This window comes from Erigeron canadensis, chromosome 5 (assembly GCF_010389155.1).
Source record: "Erigeron canadensis isolate Cc75 chromosome 5, C_canadensis_v1, whole genome shotgun sequence".
Lineage (NCBI taxonomy): Eukaryota > Viridiplantae > Streptophyta > Magnoliopsida > Asterales > Asteraceae > Erigeron > Erigeron canadensis.
Genome location: NC_057765.1, coordinates 45,282,317 through 45,300,041, shown reverse-complemented (window position 1 = coordinate 45,300,041; position 17,725 = coordinate 45,282,317). Strand labels below are relative to the sequence as shown.

The following is a 17,725-nucleotide window of genomic DNA, read 5'->3' as shown; positions in this document are numbered from 1 at the left end:
TTGGAAGGGTGACCGAAGTTTATTTGTTTGATTGTTTTTTTACTGTTAAAACCCTAGCCGCCGGTCCACCCAAACCCCACCACCACCACAACCCCTACATCTGAAAAGGTAAAACTTTTTTTTTTTACTTCTGACACACACATATAAAGGTATATATTCGTATATAGAGATAGATATATAAATATAGACAAAAGACAAAGAGACAATGATGGTTGGAGAATGATGACGAAAAGGGATGGTCGCCGAATGTATTGTAGGGTTGTTGGCAAAGGAATTTTTGTCTCATGAATTTGGTAACACTAATAAATTATCGAGGAAAGTAATAGAAACATTGATATGGGATTTGTATATCGATATAATTACTATACATTTTATATGTTTTAGTAATTTATAAACTTTTATACTCTTCATGCCTGTTGTTACATCTATCTATATACTTAATAAGGAAATAGTTGGATAATGGATTTTTAGATATATATGTATTGATGGTATTAAGAATAATATGGATATGAGATTTTAGATTCTAGAATGAATAATTGGATATGTAGATGATTTGATCTGTTACTGTACGTTTAAAATGATTTTTTTCAAAATGTCATTGATTATCCTTTCATAAGTGGAAAAGATATACATACCCTCACGTGCAAGGCACGTGAGGGATTTAACGATCTTGAGATAACGCCTGTTATCTGAAAGGACTGAATTTGAATCTTTTCCTCTTATAAAGGAATGTCAGTGTCCTTTCCGATAGATAAGAATGAAACTTGACTATTGGGTATAACCACATGAACGATTTATGTCGTTAACTCTTAAATTAAAATTAATTAATTAATATTAATATACATTATAAAAATGGATTCGTTTTCCTTTGAATATATGGGCCTATGGGGTGTATTAATAAGATTTTTTCTAGCCTTTTAAGTTTTCAACTGAAGACCTAAACATAATTATAGAGTAACAATAAAATAAAATATTGTTTCAATCAAAAGTTAAAAATGAAAAAATCTTAGACATAAATTAATAAGCTATATAACATTTTTTTAAACATTGAGTATTGTACATGTATAACATTTTTTATGAAAGGTTACGGGCAACTCTTTTGTTTTAATACTTTTACCATTAGTCAAAAATTAATATCATTCATTCATTTTTATCACTTTCACCATTTGTCGATTACGATGAATCTGCTAGTGGTTGGAATATTTTATAGCAACAAGCAATGTCTTTTGAGAAATAAGGAATTCTCGGTCGTTTGAAGGGTATATACAAATGACAAAGGATCAAATTCAATGTTTCAAAAATGGGAAAATGATTTCTGCTTAGGTACTGCAAACACAAAAATAATTTAAACATTTTATATTTTAACCCTTAAACTTATTTATATATCATAAATGTCCCCTGATTTTACATTTTACATTTATATATCTTAAGTAACTAAAGTTGAAACAAACTTATCAATTGCAACAGTAAATTGAAGGATTAGTATGTAAAAAAATTTTTACATAAGAAAAAAAATATACTAAAAGAAAGAGCATTATATTTAAACTAGTTTAGCGTAACTTGTGAGGGACTAGATAAGCAGCATACAAAGATCAAGTAGGGACTGGAGTAGCAACGTATGTTTATCTGTTGTTTCCCCTCACATTAAGGGGGCATAAATATTTATTTTATCATGTGTGAAATTGATGTTGTAAGGGCTGTTGACAGCATTTAAGATTTCCCCTATATTTAAACTAGTTCAGCGTAACTTGTGAGAGACTGGACAGCATACAAGGATCAAGTAGTAGAGAATTACCCAAGACATGCTTTTATTCTTTGGCTTGCTGTGCAGGACAAATTGATGACACGGGATAGAATTGCTAAGTGGTCTAATCATGAAGTGTGTTCTGTAATTCTGGATATGATAGTCAAGAACACTTATTCTTCAAGTGCAAGTTTACTGAGAAAATTTGGACCAGTTTAAGGAGTGTCAGGTGGAAAATGGGTGTTGAAAGCTCTCTGCAAGAGTGTGTGCAGGAGATTGCTAGAGTTAAAGGCAAGAATAATATTGGAATTGTGGTAAATAAACTCATTTTAGCTGCTGCTGTCTATTACATTTGGCAAGAAAGAAATTTTAGAGTTTTCAAAAAGAAGGAAAGACATGAGGAGGCTGTGTGTAATATCATCAAGGAGAGTGTTAGAAACAAGCTTCTATCCATAAGTGTAAGAAAGACCAGCAATGTGAGCATTATTGGTGATCAGTGGAATATGAAGTGGGTGAATTTTAATTTTGTAGCTATCTGATGGTCTGGAGATGGTGGTTCAGTTCTAATTGAAGTATGCTTGCGAATTTGAATAGTGAGCTGTGAAAGATGAAGCTACTTGGTCTTATTCTAGCATACTTTAAGTTGTTTTGTATTCCTGAAATGTTAGTTTCTGTATTCAGGATAGTTTGCTTGGTCAGTGTGCAGGATGTTATGGTCTGTTAGTATGAGGCTTGGATATTGCCAAGTTCTTGAGGTTATTGTACATATCTTGAATATCAATATAATTCACACTTTTAATTAAAAAAAAAAATACAACATACATATAATCATATATATTATACCATTTCGGCACAACAGATAGACTATATAAAAATCTATATAAATTTTTTCATCTATAAAACATGTACGTAATAGTAATACTACGATGTCTAAAAGAAAGAAAGAAAAATAATGCATTCTTCATGGGTGTTGAAGCCATTCTTGAATGGCAGACCGAAGTGCCTTGTTCGGGACAAGGCTGGAGTTGGGAAGCTCAAGGTTTGTCATGGGCGACGTGTTATGCCCACTGTCTAACCATCCTTTTATAGCCTCTGCTTCATAAGTATATCCGTCAGCCGCAACCACTGGATTATCCATCATTTCCTACAGATTTGCGATCCCATCAAACACAATATTGTGGTCATCGGGGTCCAGTGAAACAAAATGATATAAGACGACATATATTTTCAGAAATCAAAGGCATTTATAAAGTAGACATATTTTAAGTGAAAGCAGCAACCTTCTGTTCTGATATGTGTATTATCTATTTGACGGGATATAAATAAGTTACTACGACCCAATGGACTCATTTTCATGTATAAATTGAAGGTAAAAGCTAACCTGAAAGATGGGACAATTGAAGTAGTGTGGAATCTGGCTTTGTCTTTCAGGGACATATCTAAACAAGGACGGTCCACAAGAAACCCGCATTGGTTCAAGCACCTTCCATGCCTCAGACGCAAGGTCGGGCCTCTTTTCCCAAACCAAATCACAGCAATTCATTCCTAGGATAACCAACTGTTGTACCTGCACAAACGCCCAGTCCCCTGCTGTGGGATCCAGTATACTCTTTAAGTTATCTTTATTCAGTGCTTGCTGCACTTCCTTTGTTAAACCTATAGCAGGCTTACCCGTCAATAACCTCAATAGTATAATACCGAAAGAAAATGTATCTGACTTTGAAGTAAGCTCTCCACTAGAAAGCACTTCAGGGGGCACATACACAAGCCTACTCTTTGCATCAGTTTGTAACGAAGATGTGTGATGGATTGCAAACTTGTTTCGCGAAAGCACGCCACAGGTTCCAAAGTTAATTAACTTGGTAACCAGGTTCTTGTCTAGAAGGAGGTTAGCGGGATTTAGATCACCATGAACGATGCCACAAGAATGAAGAAAAATAAGAACTGAACATAATTCAGCAGCTATCAGGATTCTATGCTGCATTGATAATGGGGGAGTATTATGTTTGCAGTTGAGGCGATCTTCAAGGCTTCCTCCCGAAAGATATTCGTAGATGATTATCGATGCATCTGGACAGGCTCCTAATAAGATTACAATATTTGGATGCCTGAGTTTGCTCAAAACATTCACCTGAAAGATAAAGAGGCATGGTTACACGCATTGATTCTGAAAATCCACAAAATTATACATTTATACGTAACTATTTCATTTACAGATCATGCGAGTAAAATTTTAAATCGGTAAAAAGGTCAAAAATTCCCCAAAAGTTTACGACTTCCAAATCATTACTAGCATGTTACAAACATAGCTTATGTAATTATAACTACTAATACATTAAATATTCATAAAATTCAAACAGAATGACAAACGAATCGCTGGTGGTCAACCGTTAGTGACCCAGTTAACCCATATTAAAAGTGAGCCATAAAAAGGTGTTACACAACCTGCCGTGTATACAAATGCTTAAGACCTCATAAATTGCTATATTTACATGTTATATAGTATAGCTTTAGTAGTCGTAATTATTACATTAACTACTGCTGAAAGTAAGTGCTTTAATTTTAAGGCCCAAAAGTAAGTAAATAACAAACAGCATCGTAATTTGCTAAGCAAAAAAGCAAGCTTGGATCTTGTATGACTAAAAAACAAGAGAACATATGAGCCTCATACCTCCTGCTGAAATTCTGAGGATTCTTGAGAGTGCAATATCTTTATGGCCACTTCGGTGTGCCTAAGAAAACCTCTGAATATACTTCCATAAGCGCCTTCTCCAATCTTGAAAATTGGGTCAAAGTTGTGAGTGGCGTCTTTGACTTCTGCAAACAAGAACTCAGTATAGAACTTAGAGACACTGGAGCTTGAGGCTTCATTTGATTGCATCTCCCTCAGTTCCTCTGCCAGTCTAAGTGCATCATCACACTCTAACTGCAACTCATCACGTTCCCTTTTGTAATTTTGCAACAGTTCAACTGTAGATAACATCTTCTGTTCTAGCTCCTGCACCGTTTGGTGAAAAACTGCAACTTGACTTTTGAGAGATGATTTATGCTCAAGTGTCATGCGGAGTTCTTCTGAAATTTCAACTAGCTCTTTTTTCAAATTTCTGTGCTCTCCCTTGATTTTTTCCAGAGTTTCTTCACTCTCTCGCCTCCGTCTAAGTTCTTCTGCATACAAATTTTCTGATGCTTTGGTCTGTAAGATGAATGACCATTTGTGGTGACAACTTTGACCCATTTATAAGTAAATGAGTGGATTGGGTTTATCACCCATTGTAGAATAACAAGGGCTAAAATGAAAACAGGTTAAACAAGTCAAAGTCTTCCCAAAGTGTATTAAAAATGCATAAAACGCTCTTAATCATTTATAATGAAATAACAAAAAAGAAATATTGTAATAATAGTTTTATGATAAATATTGGTAACTCATAAAATCGAAAAGAATTAACAAAAAGTGTCTGTGGATCGATCCAAACTGACCTGACCCATTTGAGTAATACTAAACAAACCTTAGTGACCCAAAGGCACCACTTTGACCCGTTACCAACTTACAGTAGCATTGTGTTTCAGGATCCCAATGCAAGCACATACACAAGATGTGTAGCTCAGTTAGTAATGGATGGGGGCATCTTTGCCACACTCAGGATCGACCCGCGACACCTCCAAGCCACAATCTTTGAGGTGTGCCCCCATAGGAAGCTGACCGTTTTGGGTTGCCGGGTATCAACCTTTTGCCGCAAATATATATAATGCTATCACATAATATGTATTATTACATAAACCAAGGGAATTTTCTTTAGGTAAGAGAAACGGCAAATTTAATGTTTTCTCAGTTGGAGCTGCTTGGAGGATTTACGTCCAAGAGCTCCAAAAGTTGGTTGGTTTCATCATAATATTCCTAAGCATGCATTTCTGCTGTGGCTTGTGTTCATACGCAAACTCAAAACTCAGGATATGCTTAGATCATGGGATATACAGCACATGTCACCTACCAGTTCAGTTCTTTGCCCCCTTTGTGAGGTACAACCGGATTCACATCCTCGCCTCTTTTTTGAGTGTGCCTTCTCTAAGAATGTGTGGATTGGTATAAATGCAAGAGTGGGTATTCAACTAGAAATCTCTGATTGGGATACTATTACCCGTCATATATCTCAATATGCTAAGAAGACTTCGGTCAAAAGTGTAGCAGCCAAGCTTATACTCGCAGCATCTACCTACTTCATATGGCAGGAACATAACTTGAGGCTATTCAAGATGAAGAAGAGAGCAGAAGCTCAAGTGGTGGAGACCGTTTATAGCACTATACGCTTAAAACTCAAGTCGTTTAGGTTCAGGAGGACGAAACGGGTGGAAGAATTTTTGACAGATTGGGATTTTCCTATGTCTTTAATGAGTTCCTAGTCGCCACTTTCTTTGTCTCTAGACCAACTATATTTTGTTTCTTAGTAGCATCTTGGTATCTTGTAATTAGTTGTTGCACTAATGGTGCATTGAGGTGTAGTCAGCTTGGTAATTTGGCCATGCTGCCTGATCTTCATTGATAAATTTGTCAACAGTAATACAACTTACTGGGTGAATCCCCTTACCCAAAAAAAAAAAAAATATTAAAAAAAATACACTCTAAGGTCTAAAACCTATTTAAAGCCTAATAGCAGTTCATATAATAGTCTAGATATACATAAATCTAAACACTTTTCATGTAAAAAACAGATTTATGCCTGCATACTTCATTTTGACACCACTAATCTTGCACCAGATATATATTTATCTATGTTTTCTGAAGACTTAAATAGAGATTTTTGTGAATTCTATTACGAGTACTTTATAGTAATATAGTACTTGAACTTCATTTCAACAAACAACTTAATTATTTGGGGACAAAAGCTTGAAGTTTACCTTGCGTTTAGCCTCAATGGTATCTCTTTCTGTTTTCCTGCGCCTGATAGACTCGTCAAATGCCTCTCTTTTGGAATTTTCTGAGTCGGCCATGGCTTGTACGAGCTGATCATAAAGCTCATCACTCGCACCTCTTTCCTGCAGTAGTTCCATGTATAAGCTCTTATTGAATGTTCAAGTTTCAAACTCTGGCTTTACCACTAAATACAGGAAGAAGAAATTTTTTATTATGGAGTATTCAACATACTACAGTGCTAGAAATTGGCAGATTATGAGCGTTCTCTATGAATCTAGGTACCGCACCAAAGTCTGTATCAACTTCACTGCCTTCAGTTATTGTATATGTTATTGATGCTGAATCATCTACCACTTCACTAGAAACTGTAGACAATCGTGAACGAGAGGAAAGACTTCTCTGAGACATCCCACCCCATTCAGCAGAGGCCCTTCCTGAATTAAATCCATTGTCAGGCATTGACCCAACATTGATATCTGGCAATGTGGTGGATATTCTGGTCCTATGATTGTCAGACATGACTCTGCGATAGTCTTGAGTTGAACGATTGATCTGTAATTTTGTATTCTGTCCTTCACTAACTGATCTTGCCATCAAGGGACTCTGTCCAGAATCAGAGTTTGCATTTAATAAGAGTGATGAAGATGATGTTGAAACATCAACCCCATCTAACCTGCCTGGCCTGCATTCACACGGTAGCATTGTTTGTTCCATTTGATGCCGCAAAAATGGATAGGACAAGCAAATTGGGTCACAAGTCAAAAGAGGATACTTTGGTATGGGTGTAGCTGACCCGAACACTTCTTTTTTCTAATATGTTACGAGTAATAAACAGTTAGTCTGTCAAGTATGATCATGGAAACTTTACTATTCTTGTACTAATGAAACATATGAGTAACATGATTTAGGAATCAGGAGGTAACAATTAGGTGACTTTCCACCCGTTTCACTCATTTGAAATGTTTCCTTTTAAGCTTTTTCTTCCAATCTTCCATCATATTACTAACACTATCTTGTCGAATGCTTATCTATACTTTAAGACAATCCTGAAGTAATCCTTGTGCCATACGCCGTACTAATTCGGCAATTTACCCAAGTAGATATACCCGCCATACTGCCATAGTTGTAGAAGGCTTATAGTTATTCGAGGAAGAATGTTTTTTTTCTCTTTCAAATTTTGATTTGACTAAACTAACAAAAATTAGACTCAATATGCATCAAATAAAGAGTAGAAATCACGCATACCTTGTGAAAATGATGTTTCCTTTGCATACAAACTGAATCTGACAGGAAGGTGCTGCTTGTAAAGACACATAGATGGCTTTCTTTGACTTCAAGTCTACCATTCTCCTATATTTTCAAGGTAATAGAAGCAAATAAATCAGTTCATAATCATACCAAAAGAAATGTAAACTGTGAAGCTTGTTTTGTAACTTGCCTTGAATAATGCTTGTCTGCAGCTGCTCCCATGACAAGGCTTCTGACATTGTGCTGAAGTATGAAATCAACTATGCCTTTCTCAATAGAATCCATTTCAATATATTTCAGCTCCACACACACCTAATCAATGTATGACATCATTAATAGCTAGGTTTTCATATTATAGAAAAACAAAAGGCCGTTTTATCAACAATAATATATAATATGATAATACCCCTGCTTTATGGCATGTATGCTTATATCTGTCGAGAAGTTGTAGCATACGTTGCCTCTCCGCTTTATGGTATGCCACGACTTGATGTGTGTGTATGATCCCCGCTGAAGTTTATAATAGACATTAGCAACAGTGTATTACAAAAAAATAAAAAAAAAGGGAAACGAGTTAGAAGAAAAAACGATTACAAAAGGGGATTTTCTCTGCAGGTTGGTGAACATGAACTATGCATATCTGTCTACCTCCTGAATTGTCTATCACCCACTGCAGTGTTGACTGACTCTCTTTCAAACTTTTTCCAACAGCCACATAAGTTTTATCATCGGCAATTACAGGACGATTTTCCTCACTGATTTCTAAGATCTCTGAGGTATCAATAACAGGATACCTTATGTCATTGATCCTTTGCGCATCCTCAATCGACACAGAACTGACCACGGCCATATAATGTGTTTTTCTTTCCTGAAGTACTTATTATATGTTCATTTCTGTATAAACGACTCATGAACCTACATACTCCGTATTACTTAGATACATATTTATTATCTTCTTCAAAAGACGATCAAACTCATTTGCATACAGATCGATGAGTTTACATCCTCTTTATAATCAAGCTAAAACAACCAGCTACATATGAATACGTATTAAGAAACCTAAAGTACGTACATATATGTTAAATAAAGGGTAAATATATACTACGTATAATGGAAGACGTTAAAACATGCATATCACCAAACTACAGGAAACCTGAAATGGACGTTAATCAATTTGTCGTAAATTACAATGATTACATTTTTAAAATGGACTTATTACTAGTTTTAGGGTATATACGTTCATTGACTATTACACATATTTAAACATAGACAGTGAGGATATATAGATATTGTATTTGATAAACCGTCAGCATGTAAACATTGAGGAAATTACAGGTGCACTTTCTTTTGGGCGGTCTCCATCAACTGAACTTCTTTAAACAGTGAATCTTTAAGCGGAACCTCTTCAAACCAACGCTCTCTTTATATCCTAACACATGTGATGATAGTATCTGAATTTCATTTTACTTCTTATTATGCAGTTGCCTTGCATCATCATTATACTCTTAAAAGCTTCTTTACTTCACTGTAATTATTACCACAAATTTTTTATTTTTGAATTTCATTATATATATATATATAAATGAGTATAGGACTATTATACATTCAGTGAAAAATCTCTCACATACCAATATTTTAAAATTTTAAATAAATGTTTGACCCCATAATTTTTATGATTTAAAAAAAAGTATATGAAAAGTTTTTTCACTTAACTTAAGTACCTAACAGCCTCATATTAATGTGTGTGTTTTGTTTTTTTTTTTGTAAGTCCGACAGTTTAAGGTCCAAATGGATTTTCACAAAAAGAACATTTTAGTGTAGATATGTACCAATGTATAATAAACATGTGGTGCACTCAAGTATTCATGACCACAGTGATTTTTCTAAAGTAAAGGAGAACAACAAAACATTAATCCTACAAACAAAAAGCAGTATATTTTTATATACCCACTTCATCACTACACACATTTACATAATAATAATAATATTATGATAAACTAATATCGTTCAAGGCTGTTGGAGCCACTCTTGAATGGCAGATCGAAGAGCATGGTTTGGGACTAAGTTGGAGGTGGCTAGCTCAAGGTTGGTCATGGGTGAAGTTTTATGGCCGCTGTCTAACCATCCTTTTAAAGCCTCTGCTTCATACGTGAATCCATCAGCAGCAACCACCGGATCTTGCATGATTTCCTGCAGATTTGATCCCAAGAAATGAATCTTGTTAACCAACAGAAATGAATCCCAGTGAAGTATTTCAAATAAAGTCAAATTTTAAGAGCAAAGAGCGTTAATTATCAAGTGAAATATCAAGCTTTCCATATGTATGTCGTAGAACAAACCTGTTCAAAATGTACACAGCTATTTATAGAGATCGTTAAATGGTCAGCAACTATCACGGGTAGTTTTCTACTAAGGGTCAAAACAGCTATTCTGCTAAATATAATTTAACAAGCTAACTTTTTTTAAATAAGGTGATTAAGGAGGCTTTACGCATCTTAATACACTGCAGTTTACTTTTAACCTGTTTGACTTGGGGGGTAGGGGGTGGATGTATACAAAATGGTTAATAGATAAATTAGTGATTTATTGACAAATCGGTTGCACGCAGTTTGATTGTTAACGTGCTAGTTGCTCGTATACCTTAAGTGTGGTTTTTGGAATCGTATTAAATACATTAACTGTTTATAAACTCTTCTTTTCATTTGAATAAATAATAAAATAATGATAATAAAACTCCTAGGTTCTGCTCATTTGAGCCATATAATAAATTACCTGTTCCGGCTTGAACATGTTTCAACCAGTTACCCAACCTGCCTAACCCGCCCATTTTACCACCCCTAGTTTCAATCAATTGACTCACTAATATCACCTAAGTTGACTCACTTTCGTACAAATGGGTTGCGATTTCCCCACATACATTTTATGTTCCCTAATGATGAGAAAATAAGGAACATAAGTGTTAGACCAATGTTAAGAAGAAATCAAGCCTAACCTGAAAGATTGGACAAATAAAGTAGTGTGGAATCTGGCACTGTCCTTCTGAACCGAATCTAAAGGAAGAAAGTCCACAAGAAACCCGCATTGGTTCAAGCACCCTCCATGCCTCGGTTGCAAGATCGGGTCGGTTTTTACGAGCGACATCACAACAATTCATTGCTAAAAGAGCCAATTGTTGTGCTTGTACAAAAGGCCAATCTCCAGCTGTAGGATCCAATATACTCTTCAGATTTTCTTTATTCAGTGCATATTGGACTTCCTTTGTTATCCCCAAAGCAGGCCTACCCGTCAACAACCTCAACAATATAATACCAAAAGAGTACGTATCTGACTTTGAAGTAAGCTCTCCAGTCGAAAGAAATTCAGGATCCATGTATACAAATGTACCCTTAGGGTCGGTTCTGCAACATAGTGATGTGTTATTGCTTGAAAACTCATTTTGTGAGAGCACACGACAGATTCCGAAGTCACTTAACTTGCTAACCAAGTTTTTATCGAGGAGGAGATTAGCAGGTTTTAGATCACCATGAACGATGCCACAAGAATGAAGAAATATAAGCACAGAACATAATTCAGCAGCTATCCGGATTCTATTTTGCCACGATAATGGGGGAGTATTGTCTTTGCAGTTGAGTCGATCTTCAAGACTTCCACCAGAAAGATACTCATAAACAATTATCCAAGCATCTGGGCAGGCTCCTATTAGGGTTACAAGATTCGGGTGCCTGAGTTTGCTCAAAACATTGACCTGAAAGACAATTAATGAGGTTAGACAACCTACCATTTTGCCACTTAAAAGTATTGGTACCATGTTCAGATAAAATGGTATTACAAAATAATAAAACCATTGATAGTGGATGTTCCAGGCAAGGTAAATAAATACATAATACTGCCTCATAAAATACATGACACGCCTAATGAAAAGTAGTGCAAGTTCAAATCTTGTAAGCCTGAAATCAAAGGCATTATCATCATACCTCCTGCTGAAATTCTGAGGGCCCTTGAAGGCTATGCGAGTGCAACATCTTTATGGCCACTTCAGTGTGCCGAAGGAAACATCTGTATATACTTCCATAACCCCCTTCTCCAATCTTGAAAAATGGGTCAAAGTTGTGAGTGGCTTCTTTGATTTCTGAGAACGAGAACTCAGCATAGAACTTAGACATCCTAGAGCTTGAGGCTTCCTCTGCTTGTTTCTCTCTCAATTCCTCTACTATTCTAAGCGCATCATCACACTCTATCTGCAACTCATCACGTTCCTTTTTGTAATCCTGCAACAACCCAACAGCAGAGAACATCTTTTGTTCCAGCTCCTGCACCGTACGGTCAGAATCTGCAATTTGACTTTCGAGAAATGATTTCTGTTCAAGAGCCATGCGGAGTTCTTCTGCAACTTCATCTAGCTGCTCTTTAACATATTCATGTTCTGCGTTGGTTTTCTCTAATGTTTCATCAATCTCCCGCCTCCGTCTATATTCTTCAGAATACAAGTTTTCAGATACTTTAACCTGTAATATTGATGGTGCCGTACATAGATTATATACAAGTTATAACATAGCTAATAGATTTTATGAGATACCCCAGATATAAAACTTCAACATAATGCGTTATTGACTTAGCATATCTAGACCTATGGCAGGTGTCCCATGAATAGATTTTTGACATTATTCGTGATCATTGTACACCTTTCATGTGAAGAAATAGATTTATGCATGCATACTTCATCATAGTACTAGCTTACAGCGACACGCGAGCTGAGAAAATCTGAGAGTGAGCCCTTTGTTATGAAAAAAGTGCACAAATTTAAACTCAAATATGATTCTTAAAGTTACGAATTCATTTCATATATGAATATATGAATTCAAGCCAGCTCAGACCACATCGCATTACTACTCTTGTGTTACCATATGTAGATTAGAATCAGTTCATAGTTATGTAATTTCATAGATTATTACATTAGATCTATAATATGGTTAGAAAATCAGCCTATAATCTTTCCTCAGATTGTACAGCTGTAGCAAGAATCATTTAGAATATAATTAGCCTAGAATCTCTCTTTGGATTGTAAGAGTTGTAGACAGATAGTAACAAACACGGATGAGTGTTTCCCTGTTCGGTTTACCCAGGGATACTGAGCCATTTTTTGACTCAGATGTAGCAGCCTAACCGGTTTTTTTGTCCGTGGCCAGTTCCAACCATTTCCAGGGCCACCCCCAAGTTATTTGCCTAAGTCATGTGAGGAAACAAGACTCCTTGCCACTAGAACACTTAATGGTTTGTAGACAGATTGTAACTGATGTAGGTAAATGTAAATTAGTTTTTGAGAATAAATCAGCTTTTGAGAATCGTGTATTGGTTTATGGAACATGTAAGGTAGCATATAGACCTGAACACCAGAATAATGAAGGATTATATTAAAAGAGCCTTATATTGAGACAAGGACTCGAACTTTACCCTGCGTTTGGCCTCAATAGCATCTTTTTCTGCTTTCCTGCGCCTGATAGACTCTTCAAATGCATCTCGTTTTGAATTGTCTGCCTCTGCCATGGCTTGTGCAAGCTGATCATAAAGCTCATCATTCATGCCTCTTTCCTGCTAGAGTTCATACAGACTCTTAATGAATAATCAACTGAAGCCACTTACAATAGCAAGGCATAAATGAGTTAACAAGATGTATAAAAAAGAGTTTCACATACTATTACACTGGAAGGTGACAGATGGTGAATGTCCTCTTTGATTTCAGGCACTACACCGTGATCTGATCCAACTTCACTATCTTCACTTAAAGCATATGAAAGTGGTCCTTGACCATCCATCATTTCACTAGAACCAGTAGATATCCGTGAACCAGATAAGGGGCTTCTATGTGAAATCCCACTCCATTCATTAGAGATGAGTTCAGGATTTAGTCTAATAGGAGGAGTTGACTCAACGTTAAAACTAGGTAATGAGGTTCTTCTGGTTCCACAATTGTCAGACGTGACTCTTCGGTAATTCTGAGGCGGACTATCGGGCTGTAATCTAGTATTTACTCTTTCACTAAGAGATCTTGGAATCGATGAACTTTGCCCAGAATTAGAATGTGTATCTGGTGAGAGTGACAGAGCTGACACTGAAACACCAGGTCCACCCAACCTGCCTTGCCTGCATATAGGTAGTATTATGGTTAGTTTCAGAGTAGACTCAATTAACTTCAGATCAATAACCATACTTGTGGCCTAAATAGTTCTGATGGATGTTCAGTCGTTTCTTTTTGGAACACACTATTTGAGTTATTGCCCTCAGAAGATTTCTCGGATAGGCTCAGCAAACTTACACCTATACATGCAGATACCTGTCGGTAGATATGGAAGAATGGGCGGGTCAAACAGACTGGGCTGTTCGGGTCTGGTTGGCCCAAAACAGTTTTTGCCTATATTTTTATTTCTACTTGTCTGATATTTGTATGGTATCCATAACTTTGAAGAACTCACATTTTCCATTCATATCCTTGACCTATAAGATGTGTTTCAAACTTGATCCTTGGGTAATACGAGAAAAACATAGCTCGATTATGATGAATCCAACTTGGTCTGCTTTCACAACATGAATGACTGTCTAACCAACGACAGTGGTATTTTAAGAAAAAAAAAAGTTGACGACTTCCAATGTTGGTTGTGTATGCAATGTCAAGCCAGCTTACCTTCTTCATAAAACAACTATAAATTACCAGTAATATAATGCATAATGTGTTTTGCTTTTGGTTTCGGGAATTGTTTTTGTTTTGTTACAGTTTTGAAGCTTGGAATATTTAATGTGTACACATGCACAAACATGCATAGATATTATGAACTGCATAGATACAACATGCGACACATAAGAGTAAACAGCCAGGCATACCTAGTGAATATGATGTTTCCTTTGCAAACAAATTGGATATGACAGGAAGCAGGTGCATGAAAACGCACATAGATGGCTTTCTTTGACTTCAGGTCAACCATTCTCCTATATTTTCAATGTAATATAAGCACAGGATGTGATATTTATCTACAATCAAGCAATGACAGTGCAAGCTGTTAAGCTTCTTCTTATCTTACCTTGAATAATGCTTGTCTGCAGCTGCTCCCATTACGAGCCTTCTGACGTTGTACTGAAGTATGAATTCCACAATACCTTTCTCAATAGAATCCATCTCAATATATTGCACCTCCAGATGCACCTAATTCAATCAATCGTGATCCCATAAAGCAGGGTTAAAAACTGGGCTTGCATGCTGTTAAAAAAAAAAAAAAAAAAAAAAAAAAACACTGGTCTTGCATTATGAAGAAACATAATAGAGTTAGCAACAATGGTATTCCCTGGAAAAATGGGAAGGCTTGGGTAACAGGGTCTAAAAAGAAAAAGAAAAAATGATACGGCAGGGTCGTAATGGGTTGGCCCCGAACACTTTTTCTCCAAAATCTTCAATTATTTTTAAAATAATTGAGCCAAATATGATTAAAAAAAATTTATTATTTCAATAACAATCCAATTTCTCAGATAAATTGTCTTCGGTAACTTTATGCATATAAAATACACATTGAGCAAGTTTCGACCTTTTCAGCCCATTTGACCCATTTCTTTGTTATTGTTTTATATTTTATATTACAGATTTGAATGTCTGGAGATAAATCATAACCCGAATGGAACCGTTCACAAGTAAATGTGTAAAATTTGCCATCTTTAGTGTCCCTAAAAAAAGCATGAAAGTATACAATACCCCTGAGTTCTGACACATCTGATTGTATGTTTCGAGAAGCTGCAGCATGTCTTGCCTCTCCCTTTCATGGTAAGTCGCAACTTGATGCGCTTCAAGTTGGTTTATTCTAAATTTTGTGCCCACTGAAAATTATAGTAGACAAATAGATTAACACATGTATGTGTAATACATAACCCACACAATTTATCAGAAAATAAAAAAAAAAAAAAAAAAAAAAAAAAAAGTAATCCCATGTCCATGTTCTAGCTACAAACTGAAGGTATGAAAGATTTAAAACTTGTAACCAGATCCCAATCAGCTCCAAAAATGCCCTTGATAATCATTCAGAAAGATATACATGTAGAGAGGGGAAAAACCGCTATAGTAAGCAACCACAATTATAAGTTTGATGATTCCATGTTACTTTTACGTCGTGAAATGCAAGAAGCACTATTTAACCCATAAAGTAAAGGGGGTAGATATCTTTATATAACATGCATTGCAAAGCAACAAAACAGTAACTAGGATATATGTATTTGAAAATGAAACCCTAAACAAGTGAAAATAAGGACTAACTCATGGGGATCTTGTGTGCAGGTTGGTGAACGTGAAGTAAACATATCTGTTTATCTCCTCCATGTTTATGCATCGCCCACCGCAGAACAGACTGGCTCTCTTTCAGATCTTTCCCGACGGCCACATAAACCTTATTATTAACAGCAGCAGCAGCAGGGGTTTCGTCGTCTTGCGTAATCTCATCAGAGGTGTCTACAGCAGGATACCTTATTCTTTGACCACCATCCATCAACACACAACTTACTACTAGTGCCATTTATTTATCAATTCCCATCTCATCAATAGAAATTACACAAATTTTTATAAAAATACATATATCAAAACCCCTAACTTAATAATTACACATGTTAAACTTCAAATTGCAGGCCAAAATTAACTTATTGCAAAAACAAGAAGATATTATTATTATTGGTATTAAATAAATAGATAGATGTTATCGAAAAGTTGCAAGGTGAAAAGGGGATACTTGTTTTTTTTTTCTTAGGTTGGACTAGGAGGAGGAGGTATATAAAATAAAATTCCAAAATACATATACAATATTATATAACAAATGAGGGGAGAATAGGGAAATTACAAGTGCAGATTCATGGGCTTGACTTCTTCTTCTTCATCATCTTTCCTTGTCACTCACTCACTCACTGTCATCTACGAGTAACTTCTTTTACATATCTACAAACTGGTCCTTGTACTATTCTATTCCCATCCAACTTTTTACTTTTTCTTTCCGGTTACGACGTTTTTTTATCAGTGATACAATCACTTTAACTTTTTTTTAAGGTTATACGAGCAAAACTTTAAACTTTAAAACAATAAAAATCTTTAAGTTATTTCATCAGAAGGATTAATCATTTTCTCCGGATGTACTCTATCAACTAATTCTTTTATCTTGTTTTCCAGATGTCTCTACATGTCATCATCCAATAGTTAAAAAAATCTTTAAGTTATTTCATTAGAAGGATTAATCATTTCCCAACAAACAACTCTCGTTTCAACCATTTAAATTTTAAAACCATCATCCTTTTATTCACTTCACTTTAAATCATAATAGCAAAATCATCCGACTTTAATCAGAGTTAATGTTTTTACCCTTTTAAACCTTCAATAGATTAAAACTAACAATATTCAACCTGTTATAACCCATAAAGTGACTTTATGGATTGTGGGTTTTTAAAAGGGCCGAATATTGTCAAATCAAATTTAGTTGAAGGTTTAAATGGTAATAAACTAACTCAACTAAAGCTTAAGGCTTTCCCATTCTTAAGGGTCTAAGGTTTAAGAGGTAAAATCACTAACTCGGTTAAGATAAAGTGTTTTTACCATTTTCAATGATAGTTATTTTTCCTCCAAATTGAAGTTATTTTTCCTCCAAATTGATTAAATCGTGCAAAAGTCACAATCTAGCCCTATTCATTTCCAATTTCTCCCAAAATTACAATCCAATAATGGTGATCGACCCATCTTACTAAATTAATTCAATGTCTTTCATTTTTCTTATTTAGTTGGTTGTGCTCAATATTAACAGGCCAATATCTTC

General features: G+C 35.5%; 2 protein-coding genes across 5 annotated transcripts; both read right to left on the bottom strand.

The window, feature by feature from the left end:
- Positions 1-2,704: 2,704 nt before the first annotated feature.
- Positions 2,705-8,751, bottom strand: LOC122601921 (U-box domain-containing protein 33-like). The gene is made up of 9 exons (XM_043774653.1): positions 8,496-8,751; positions 8,308-8,411; positions 8,092-8,213; positions 7,899-8,003; positions 6,904-7,335; positions 6,638-6,797; positions 4,416-4,937; positions 3,126-3,875; positions 2,705-2,888 (listed from the first exon to the last, which is right to left on the bottom strand). Exons 1-9 carry the CDS (start codon positions 8,749-8,751, stop codon positions 2,706-2,708), a joined length of 2,634 nt encoding a protein of 877 aa, XP_043630588.1. The 3' UTR covers position 2,705.
- A 1,012-nt stretch (positions 8,752-9,763) lies between these two features.
- Positions 9,764-16,870, bottom strand: LOC122599917 (U-box domain-containing protein 33-like). 4 transcript variants are annotated; one of them, XM_043772533.1, is made up of 10 exons: positions 16,766-16,870; positions 16,192-16,403; positions 15,637-15,758; positions 14,975-15,096; positions 14,778-14,882; positions 13,595-14,042; positions 13,353-13,493; positions 11,876-12,406; positions 10,894-11,646; positions 9,764-10,091 (listed from the first exon to the last, which is right to left on the bottom strand). In XM_043772533.1, the coding sequence occupies exons 1-10, from the start codon at positions 16,777-16,779 to the stop codon at positions 9,909-9,911; spliced, it is 2,631 nt and encodes an 876-aa protein (XP_043628468.1). In that variant the 5' UTR covers positions 16,780-16,870; the 3' UTR covers positions 9,764-9,908. The 4 variants fall into 4 exon arrangements, with proteins under 4 accessions (XP_043628468.1, XP_043628467.1, XP_043628465.1 ...); XM_043772532.1 differs by having other exon boundaries at positions 16,192-16,434; positions 16,766-16,785; XM_043772530.1 differs by having other exon boundaries at positions 16,192-16,465; positions 16,766-16,782.
- Between the last annotated feature and the right edge of the window lie 855 nt (positions 16,871-17,725).